General features: G+C 37.3%; 1 protein-coding gene across 1 annotated transcript; it reads left to right on the top strand.

The window, feature by feature from the left end:
• Nucleotides 1-6,848: 6,848 nt before the first annotated feature.
• LOC120221084 (olfactory receptor 4F6-like) lies at nt 6,849-7,787 on the top strand. Its single transcript, XM_039218343.1, has one exon. The coding sequence runs from the start codon at nt 6,849-6,851 to the stop codon at nt 7,785-7,787; it is 939 nt and encodes a 312-aa protein (XP_039074274.1).
• The last annotated feature ends 4,562 nt before the right edge of the window (nt 7,788-12,349 follow it).

Below are 12,349 nucleotides of genomic sequence, written 5' to 3' on the forward strand. Positions count from 1 at the left end.
CACTTTTACAATAGACATTTCAGGCATCTTTTCAGCTCAATAGGCAATAGAGTTGAGAAAGCACAATAGTGAAGACCTTGAATCATGAAAGCACAGGTTTGGCCTTCATGGAGAGTATTCTACACTCACTATGAGATGTTCACTTTTGTTCTTATGAACAGGCGGAAGGTAGTCAATAAACATCAGTGACTAAAAGGCTGAACCCACGTAGCCCCACTGCCACATTGGTCGTGTTTAGCTGTAATCATTTCTTTGATATTTCTCACTCCCAAAGGCATAGGCATGCATGGAGAATTGTGTAGGGCTGTTTTCACAGTCCGATACCAACTACTTCATTCAGTCAAAAAATATGTTTTAATATCATGGACATCAAATAATTGGCTTATCGACTAGGTTTTCTACTTTTCCTTTGTTTCTTGCAGTATGAATGAGTCGATTGTAAGGCTGCCATTTGGTTAATTTGATGAAATAATCTTTAAATCAGTGATTATTGAAATGTATTTTCCCAGATCACTAGTAATGAGTAATGAGTAAATTATTTACTTTCCAACCCCTGTTTTACCATCAAATGTATATTCCTAGTTAGACTGTAAAAGGGGAAGTTATATTAATGACTTATAAATCCTTCTGTATGAAAAGACTCTAGAAATTGTCTGATGTAATTTTACCCTATGGCAATTCTGTCAGATGATTATTCATTGATGCTCTAATTCTTGCGATGGCAGAAATCTCACTTCCTAACCATAATAATAACCTCATGGAAGCTGACATATGTACACTCTGTTCTTTTATTCATCACAAATTAATTAATTAAACATGATACATGGGTTATAGTGACTTTTCAGAGACTAGTTACTACTATTAACTACTCATCTGGTCATTTACTTTGGATATGTGTGATTATAAAAATCATACTCAATCTTTATATCCTGTCTGTGCCTGTGTGATGTTTAACCACTCAATGCATAAAATTTCTCAGCTACTTTGAAGTTCCCTGGATTAGGTTTTATGAAGAACTTGGTTAATAGTTAATAGAACATGATTAATAGCAATTTCACTGACAACAATTAAGTCTGTGTACTTATTTCAGCTGAAATCATGTCTTTAAAAGTAATTCTTATTCTAAGTTTAAATTCCCATGATTAAAGTGTGTGGGAGTAAATTTTAGATTTGTTTAGATTTCTTTTCTGAACCACATTCCAGGCATTTAGTGTGGCTGGTGTTAGGGCAGAATCCCAGAGTTATGTGAGTGCTCTGCTACCAGCCTTAAGTGAATCATGTGCTGTAAGTTCTTATTTTTACTCTATTAAGTCAAAAGAATATGTGAGGAGATATTTGTCATATTGGTTACAAAACGTAAAACGTAAACACTCACCTAAACCTCTGAACCCCTGTTGATATGGTCTAACAATGACATAAAAGGGAAATGGTACAGTATAGTGGTTAATTCCTGGATCTCTGATTTGAGTGTATGTACCCAGAATGAACAGGGTGACCATGGTCCACTTATTTTGCCTGACACTTAACTTCATTAAAATGGGAATGCATGTGCAGACTTTCTCACTTAAACTTTTCATTATGAATATGCTTCACAATAAATTTTGAGATGTGCTTATTGAATGTGTTAATAGCTATTTCCTCTTCAATGAGATTAGATTCACAGGTATCTTGTAACATTCTACTGCCTGGAAATGTTGATTGTCCGTTAAAGGATTCCCCAGATGTGCTTGCTGGCACAAATATTTCTTGCCCTTTAACTTAATTTTCCTCTGTACCAAACTTCTGCCTTCCATCTTTCTGCACACCATGGGGATTCTAAGGCAGAATTCCCGAGATGAATGGACTGTTAGCTCACCAAAGTATAGTTTGGTCATTGAGAGCTGACGTCCTTGCTAGAGTAGCCCTAACTTACTCTATTGGCATGTCAGTAATAACCATAGGACATCACAATGGGAAGATTTAAAAAATGAGACAGGCATATCTGAAGATATTGCTTTCTGATATCCCTTTCTTATCTTCATGTTTTTTGGGGGGGTGGTCAGGTAAGTGAGAAAGATAAAATTAAAGTTGGTAGTCTACTGAAATTCCAGAATTGTAAGGATTTTCCCTCTCTTTTTTTTACATTCGACAAACATTTAGTGACTATCTCCCGGTTGCTAAGATTTAGCAGGGGGAAATTAAACCTTTTGTGTTGTTCTATATGTCTGGATTATACCCTGATTTATAGGAAGATTTTTTATGCCTCGATCATAGTCTATTCGGGGGATGGGGGCGGGCCCTAGAATGACTTGGCCAGAAGCTGGATCAAAACCTTGGAGGTTTTTGAAAACTCATTAAGAATAGAGCACACTTTTGGCACAGATCACGTCTGCTGATTGTTTCTATTTATGCACACTTACTTTACACGGTACTGAATATTCTGCTCCAGTCTTGAGGTTATCCTTGAAGCTACAGGGAAATCTCAGTGTGACCACAGGGGTGTTCCAGGTTTCGTGCTTGGGAGGAGCAGGTGTTGGTAGGAGTGGGGAAGGAATGAAGATGGGTAACGTTTTATCAGCCGTGTCGTGTTAAATGAACACATTTCTGGAAATGAAAATGTGTTATATGTGTGAGTCTCACTTGAGAAGACTCTGCTTTTTTAGTTGCATTAGTTATAGCTAGTACCTTCGAAAATTCATTATTCATGTGTAGAGAAAGCCAATTGAAGTTTACAAATCATTGGATTAAAAATAATTAGGGGACTATCTATACTTTCACAGAAGGATTGGCTTGTAGAAGGCATCATAACTTGTCTGGTAGGTCACAGAATCTTACAAGACACAAGTCTGGGCCAGTGAGAAGAGTCAGTTAGGGGGATGCAGAGAAAACAGAAATGACAGAGGCTTTCAGTGATTCTGCTTCCTTGCGTTCAGGATCACACTGTGTTCCTTTGTAATATTGTACTTTATCCCTTCTCACAAAATTAATGGGGAATGCACAGAAACTTTGATTCCTCTGGTCTAAAATATAATGTCAATATACAAATTTCCTATAGAACTTTCAAGGTTTGATATGTTTTGCATTGGACAGACATTAGAGAAATATTTGTTTCATACTTATAACTTCTTCAAGGGCACAAACAACATATTTGGATATTATTGCATAGATCACAGACTTCTCAGTGATAAGGAGTATATTCACAGGAAATCTCTTTACAAAGACTTTTATAAACATACAAAGACTGTCAGCTGATAAAATTCCCTGAGAATATATTCAATGATGACTTCAAAATTTCTGGGCGTGAGGGAGGAGATAGAATAAATAAGTAAACCGACACTAAAAAAATTATTTTCCAAAACACTCTTTTTTTTTTTTTTAAGTTTTTATCTATATTCCAGTTAGTTAATGTACAGTGTAACATTAGTTTCAGGTGTACAAGATAGGTGATTCAGCACTTTATTCATCACTGGGAGCTCATCATAAGTGCACTCCTTAATCCCCGTCCCCTATTTCGCCCATCCTCCCCAAGCACCTTCCGATTTGGTCAGATATCATGAATATCTATTAGTGTAAGCATGCCAAAGTTAGTTTTAGAAGTTGAGAATTCCTCAGGAATCTAAAGAAACTAGCGTGTAGAACTGAAAACTGTTATAATTGTTTGATTATTTTGAACCTGTATTAAAAAGATAAAGAAGTAATAAAGGGAAGACTCATTCAAGGAATTAGAAGACAAAAGTTTGCATGTACCCTCATAAACATTTTGATCATTTTGAACTAATGAAGATTAGTAGGAAAAAAGTGATGAATAGTTTAAAACAGCTAGCTAGTGGTAATTTTCTGTTTTCATTTTGATTATTTCAACTTATCTTGGGGAGAGGAAATATTCATATGCATTAATAGCTAGGCATATAAAGAATTTACAGGAGAAGTGTGCACTGAAATAACTATAGATGTCAATAGAAGGGCATGCAAGATAAATCCATGGTTCGTGTTAGAGATAGTTTAAAGAGGAAAGGAAAGTATTTATGTTGATGATGACTGGGGTCCATCTCCAGGTCTTTGCTTGTACATTGCCAAGAACACTCAGAGCTTCATCTGCTGCTGGCTGCTGTTTCTAGCCTTGCTTCATTTAGTAACAATCAAAAGATTCATTAGAAGCAAATAATTAGCTCTGAGCTGCTGTGAGGAGTGCTTTAGGATGTGAGGTCTGGGAAGTGGCCTGAACTGACAGGATTCAGAGATGAATGGAAAGATAGGATTAAACTTGTTATGGAGAAATCTGAAACACAATGTTTCATGGAGGGAATGTCAACAACAGTGCTCAGGACCCAGTCTTGCTGCCTGTGTATCCCAAACTCTCAAAGACATGGAGTTAGACGGTGGACCCTGAGGGCAGCCTCTGTAGCATGGCAGGTTTCAGCAGGCTGGCGCACTTGCTAGGTCTCTTTATCTTTTCTGAATTATGGCTATGTTATTCTGTGGGAAATGGTGTTAGCTGGAGTCTCTCCTATCAATTCTTTGTTATTAAAATTAAAATAAGATATACATGAGTGCTTCCAATGTGAATTCTGGATTCACAGTAGCCTTTGGGTGAACCCCTTCCCCCTTAAACTTGTTGGATTCACTTTCTTGGCTTGTGATAAGGTGACAGGCAGGTGATGGGGATTGACAATGTAATTTGCCATATTCTGGACAGGATCAAAACTGTAGGATAATATGTAATAAGAAACTATGATTATCAGGTCATTCATCCATTCATCTATGCATTCACAAACATTTATTGAACACTAATTATGGACCAGACTTTGTTAATGAGATACTGTGTCTCTTTAGGGAAGTCATAGGTGTGGTAGGAGTGACACAGAGTATAGTCAAAGTAGTATCATAAACATTATGCTTGCACAGAATGACCTGAGAGCATGGAGGAGTAAGGTCATTTGCAGCTGGAAGAGGAAACCATCCTCTGGAGGTGTCGCATGAATTGTACTCATGTATGAGAAGCAGTCAGCAGAAGTACAAGGGTGCACAAAACGGTTCTGCCCTAAAGGCAAGCAAGCAAGAAAACAAATGTTAGCAAAAACAGGATTATTCAAGTAGTTCAAGAAAATTGGAGAGTTTATTGTGGGCAGAGGGGAGAATCAAGATGTGAGTCTAGGGATAGAGAGAGGCTGCATCTCCTCATGTGAAGAAGTCCAAGAGAAGGAGCAGAAGTCACTGAAGGAGTTGAAGCAGGACTATAACCAATCCAGAGGACTCTCCCAGAGGCCATCTTCTTTCTTTTCTCTTACTCCCTCACTTGCTTACTTCTTTATCTCTTTTCTCCTGTTCTATCCTTGTCAGTTCCCTCCCTTTTCCTCTCTTTTAAAAATCATCTCCCTACTTAATCAAGAAATGTATCCATTCTTTCCCCCTCTCTCTTTCTCCCATATGGGAGAAAAGATAAAAATATAAATACATAAAAGTTGAACCTCAAGACGGACCCCTTGCTGAGAACGTTTGCTATGTTGATAGCACTGATTGTTGATGAGAAGAGTTGATCACTTACTAGTGAAGATTTATTTAAGTTTTTTCAATGTTTGTGTTATGTGTTAAAATTCTGTGTATCTTGAATTTTCAGTTTTGTATTTTGTTATTCTAAAATTAAACAATTTTCACACAGTGTTATACTAGTTTCAGGGATACAATATAGTGATTCCACAACTGTATACATTACTCACTGCTCATCACATGAAGTGTCTCCTGATTCCCCATCACCTAATACACCTATTCCCGTCTTTCCTCAGACAACCAATTTGTTCTTTCTATTTGAGACCATTTTTCCAGTTCTTTCTCTGTTGTTTGTTTTGTTTCTTAAATTCCACACAGGAATGATACCATATGGTATTTATTTTCTCTGACTGACTTGTTTCACGTAGCATAATACCCTCTGTGTTCTCCATGTTGTTGCAAAGGTCATGGCCTCATTCTTTTTTATGACTAATATTCCATTGTAAATATATATACACCACATCTTTCTTATCTATCTATGTTGGACACTTGGGTCGCTTTCCATATCTTGCCTGTTGTAAATAATGCTGCAACAAATAGAGGGGTGCATGTATGCTTACAAATTCAAGTTTTCATTTTCTTTGGGTAAATACCCAGAAGTAGAATTATTTCTACGTATTAAAAAAGTCAGCTACATCACCTCGTCTTGAACGTAGCTGCTTTATGAAGAAGAAACATTGAGGTGATTTATAACATAATGCTCTGTATTCACCAGACCCTGCGCTTCATGGGTGTCTCCTCTGTGTGTTGTGTGTGCCATTGTGTTTTGAGATTAGTGAATATACCCTGTCAGTATATTCCAGGGGCATTTTTCAAACTGCTGCTTCTATGCTGAATTTGGTTATATGCTGGCTCTTTAGGGGCAGGAACTCAGTTTCCTAGAGCCCTCATGCTCTCCCAGAGCTAAACCATGTGATTCTTAATACACCTGGAGTTAAGCCCCATTGATTATAAAAACTGGAGAAGTTAAGCTCCATTGGCTTTCATAGCCAACTATTATGGGGACTCATCATCTCAGTGCAGGTCTCGCATGCCTGGTGTCCCTTCTGGGAAGTCTGATCCTCTTATTTCTCTCTTTGTGTGGTGTTTTCTTGTTGTGGTGAGTCTCCCAGGAGTTTAATTCCAGACCTTGTTTTGGCCCCTCATACCTTTTCCCATATGGCCATATGATATGACATTTTTTTCAAAGGACTTTTGTGACCAAGAGTGAAATTTTTTGTAACATCAGAATTTGAAGCCCAATGACATCTGTTTCTTTCAATAGCTCTGGTGCACCCTTTTATAATGATTTTTCTTTGTTCCTTTCAGGTAACACAAAGTCAATGAATCAGTCAAATTACTCTCCAGTGTCTGAATTTGTGTTGCTGGGACTTTCCTCCTATAGATCAGTGCAGCGTTTTCTCCTTGCTTTCTCTACAGTGTTTTATGGAACAATTATTCTGGGAAACTTCCTTGTGGTGTTTGCAGTGACTTTTGACCCATATTTACATTCCCCCATGTACTTCCTTTTGGCCAATCTCTCATTCATTGATATGTGTTTTTCTACCTTAACAGTTCCTAAAATGATTCATAGCCTATATTCTGGGCACAAAACCATATCCTTTCAGGGCTGTGTCATCCAGATATTTGCCCTTCATGTCCTGGGTGGATCTGAGATGGTCCTGCTCATCTCCATGGCCTTGGACAGGTATGTGGCCATATGCAAGCCCCTCCACTACCTGACTATCATGAGCCCACAGATGTGCATTTTGCTTCTGTGTGGTGCTTGGTTAATTGGCCTCATTCATGCAGTGGTCCAGTTAGCTTTTGTTGTCCATTTGCCTTTTTGTGGTCCTAATGAGATAGATAGCTTTTACTGTGACCTTCCTTGGTTTATCAAACTTTCCTGCACAGACACCTACAGAATGGAATTCATGGTTACTGCCAACAGTGGGTTCATTTCCATGGGCACCTTCTTCTTATTGCTTATGTCCTATATCTTCATCCTGGTCACTGTATGGAAACGTTCCTCAGGTGGTTTGTCTAAAGCGTTTTCTACTCTGTCAGCTCACATCACTGTGGTGGTTTTGTTCTTCGGACCGTGCATCTTTGTTTATGTGTGGCCATTTCCCACAGTGCCAGTGGATAAGTATCTTGCCATCTTGGACTTTATGATTACACCCATTCTGAATCCTGTTATCTACACACTGAGGAACAAGGACATGAAGATGGCAATGAAGAGACTGAGTAGTCAACTCCTCAGTTTGAGAATGATCTCCTAAATAACTCACAAGAGGACGAGTTGCTCTATGCATTTTCACACAACTTCAAGTAATACAAATGTTTAAAAAATTATACAAAATGGGTTTTTCCCCTAAAGTCACACTTTATAATATTCAGACTAGATCGCTGATTGTGAGGGTACATTGAACTATCAAATTAACACTCTATTTAACAAGTTGTTTGACAAGTGAATTAAAGCTTAGGAAAGGTATGAGAAGTTGATGGAAAAGCTTGGATTATAGATTTGGAATCTGCTGAACGTATGACCTCAGACATTAGATCATCTGGATTCAGATTACTCAACTTGGAGCTAATATACTCAAACTTTTGAGGGAACTATGAATATACAACTATCTTTCAATTTAAACCTGGGATATGAACATTTCAATTTTATTGTTTTCTAAAAAACAAAATATGTGAGAGGATTTAAAACAAAAAGAGAGCTGTGAGGTAGACAGAATAGAGATAAGGTAGTGTCATTAGGAAAGCCTGAAGTATATGGGTGGGAAAACAAGAGGGACAGACTCAGAAATAACATGTTTCTTGTATTTGGCCTGTGGCTATTACTCTTACCCTAGCTTTTCTCAAATCCAATGGACTCATGCTATCTCCATTTGGCTTAGGACAGGGAAAAATATATATTATAGATATAGAATATATATTATATTTATATTATATATTATATATGTATGTATCTTATTTCACAATTTTTGAAATTCATACTTAATGCCTATGACCACTCAATATTCCTAAATGTCAAGTAGGGAATAATGTGATCATTTAATTGTGATATTATTATCCAATAATCATAGTGTCCAAATTCTTAGTTCACAATTTTTCTCTAGTAACTTTTCTTGTATTGCTCTTTTCTTGTTCAAAATATTGGCCTCAAGTGTACATGTGTTTGCACATTTGTGTGTGTATAATCTTTAGAAATTGCAAAACTGATTTAATTTGTATTTTGCTTTCATAACAAGAAATCCAAGACAAATTCACTGCTAGACTATAAAAGGACTCTTGTCCTGAGTGTTTGGGATTTTTTCTGATGATAAAATCAGTAGTATTTTATATTTTTTCCTGTTCATTATTACTTTGTTGCTCAATATTTATATTTGTAATGGAATCTTTCTGGCTACAATACATTGGAAAGGACCTACAGAAACCCAGATTTCTGAGTGAAGAATATGCCATATCTTTAAGGTGAGCAGGAAAAGAGAGAAGGCTGATGTTCTAAGCTCAAAAATTTTGAAGAATGGGGTACCTGGCTAGCTCAGTCATAGAGCCAGAGCATGCTGATTCTTGATTTTGGTGTTGTGGGTTTGAGCCCCACATTGTGTGTAGAGATTACTTAAAAATCTTAAAATAAAATTCTGAAGTGCAAACCTGAATCACCTAAAATCTTTAAGACTAAAGAGCAAGAGAACCGTTAGAATCATAATTGACATTTGGAGGTGAGGGGTGCCTGGGTGGCTCTGTAGGTTAAGTGTATCACTTTGGGTCTGGTCATGATCTCAAGGTTCAGAGCCTCTTGGGCTCTGTGCTGACAGCCTAGAGCCTGCTTCAGATTCTGTGTCTCCGTCTCTCTCTGCCCCTCTCCCACTTGTGCTCTGTCTCTTTCTCTCAAAAAAAATATATATTAAAAAAAAAAAAAACTTGGAAGGGATATATCCAAGAAGGTATAAACCAGAAGTGTACTGAGTCTTATAAATAATGCAATCTGATTCAAATAAGCTCAATATCTGATTGGATTGAGGTGATTCCAACTTAATATTCTATGTCTCATGGAAGAAACAGTAAATGGCTTCTGGAGGAATATTTTGTCAGATCTACATCATTATTTTTTTATACAAAAAGCCTAAAATACATAAAATGGGAACATGCAAAGAAGCAACGATGTATGTCTCATAATTAAGAGGAAAATAGTAAAAGAAGAACCCAGAAGGCTCAATTGTTGAAATTAGTAAAGAATATAAAATCAGATATTTTAAGAGATTATAGTCAGAAAAATGGAGGGAACAATAAAAAAATGAAGAGAAAGAACCAAATGATAATTTAGAACTGTAAAAGCAACATGAAATTATGAATTTAAGTGTACCTAAAAACAGTGAACACAGAAGAATCAGTGGAATCAATGACAAGTGTGTAGATGCCCATATTGATGTGCAGAGATGTAAAGGACAAAAAAAAAATCATAAGGTATATAGGCATATGTGTATACATACACAGAAATAATAATTATTTTATGTAGGGTGCTTGACACCCTCTATTTTGGAACGTTACAAAATACACAAGATCCTGTTACCTTTACAACACAGTATGAAATTTGGAGCCTAGTCCCCTTCCTCAGAGCCCAGGATCCCAGAGACTCCTTATCTCCCTAAGCCAGTGTGAAATCCTGCCCTCAGAACAGAGAGTTATGGGGGTCAGGGGTGAAGAAGCAGCTCTGGCTGGAGGCAGACCTGGTGAGGATCAAGATCAGCAGGTGGTGCAGAGGTCAACAGTACTGCATACAGAATGCCTGAAGTGATGCCCTGTGGGTAGGTGTTCCAGCCGGGAGCAGCCCCAGGAGCCCAGATTCTGGGCTTCCTTCTAAAGACTAGGGAAGAAGTTCACTGAGGAAGGCTTTGAAGCACAAAGTGATGAATGACTGCCTCCAAGTCTCAAGATAACGCTTGTCTGCAGCCAAATGACTTTTAGATATTTCAGACCTTTCCTGTGGCTGGTCCTAGAGCCAAAGTATTACAGAAATTGATGAGTTTCTACTCTGATAAGGAAACTGGGTGGAGGAGTAGACTTTATTTATTTTTTAAAATTTTTTATGTTTTATTTGTTTCTGAGAGAGAGAGAGACAGCATGAACAGGGGAGGGTCAGAGAGAGAGGGAGATACAGAATCTTAAGCAGGTTCCAGGCTCTGAGCACAGAGCCCGACGTGGGGCTCGAACCCATGAACTGTGAGATCATGACCTGAACTGAAGTTGAACACTTAAGGGACTGAGCCACCCAGGCACCCCAGGAGTAGACTTTAAATAAAAATGGCCTGATTCATTTTGCAAAGTGCTTTTCTACTTAAGACAAACCAAAATGTTACCACCAAATACACCTCTTTCATAAGAGAATTCGTAGTGTTTCTATACTTGGAATATTATGTTTGTTTTATTAACTGGATGTTTATATTTTGTGAAGGAAAACATTTTTGTTAAAAAATTGAATATTTTTAGTTTGTTTTTCCCAAGTTTTTGTTTTAATGTTTATTTTAGAGAGAGAGAATATGAGTGGGGGAGGTGCAGAAAGAGGGAGACACAGAATCCAAGCAGGCTCCAGGCTCCGAGCTATCAGCACAGAGCTGATACTCTGTTTGAGGGTTCATACTCTGTTGAGTTTGAGGGTTCAAACTCACAAACTGGGAGATCATGACCTGAGCTGGAGTCAGATGCTTAACTGACTGTGCTAACCCGGAGCCCCCCAAAATTTGTATACCATAACAAAGCTTGTTCTTTTCTCATCAATTTACAGTTTTGAAATGAAGACAAGCGAGTAGAAAACTGGGGAAAGAATAGGCTTTATTAATCAAATGATGTCTTGAGTTTTCTAAATCTCTCTTTAAGCATGAGAGCTGTGTTTTAGCAAACTTGTTTGGAAAGATTCATAAACATTAGATTACTCCATTCTGTGTATGCAACAGATTTGGCCATTGTCTTCCCATTTTCCTCTACTTTACAGTTCTGGTGGTACCTTAAAAAATATACTACAGTATTTCATATCTTCAAAAATGTTGAAATGTGATCTTCAGAGCATTGCAAATGATTACAACAAAACAATGTGAAAGTGCTACAACCTGAATGAATTCTTAATGTCTCAAGTTACAACCTGAATGAATTCTTAATGTCTCAAGTGTTTTACTTTGATGATGTGCCTTTGATTTGATTGGGAACATTTTAAAAAGGATATCTGAATGTATTTGTAATCATCTTTGATGAGCTTGAAATAAAATTTCTGCTCAATTCATCACTAAAAAGAACAATATGAAATTTGAAGTATGTCCTGCTCCATGGGTTTCAGATAAGGAGATGTAAATTTGCATACCTTTGTGAAATACAGAGTAGGAAGAAATCTTAAGATGTTGATGTGAGGCTTGGAGGAAATGGTCAGGAAAGAATTCTTGAGATGTTTTCAGTGCAGAAAGATGCTTTAATTATAGCCTGGGGACAGGACCTGAGGATAGAAAAGGTTGTACTTTTGCTGTATGAACCTGGTGGTGTAAGGGGGAGAGGACATGCAAGGACTATGAGATCATAAATGTTTTCTTCTAATTCCTACCTGTAAAACTACTTTTGGAAGATTTCTCTGGTGCTTATCATTCAGCTTGATATTAATTAATGGCAAGATGTACAGGCAGTCACGAGACCCTTTAAGAATGTAGTAACTAACAGTATTTGATCCATTTAAGAACTATGCAGGTTACAGATCAGCCTTCTAGGTTAAAAGTGAACATTTTCCTGCTCTGTCCCTCATCAGTTATATTAAATGTAGTAATGAACATTTCACAAACTTTGTGTATAA

Source organism: Hyaena hyaena, unplaced genomic scaffold (genome assembly GCF_003009895.1).
Source record: "Hyaena hyaena isolate Hyena2069 unplaced genomic scaffold, ASM300989v1 scaffold_756, whole genome shotgun sequence".
Taxonomy (NCBI): domain Eukaryota; kingdom Metazoa; phylum Chordata; class Mammalia; order Carnivora; family Hyaenidae; genus Hyaena; species Hyaena hyaena.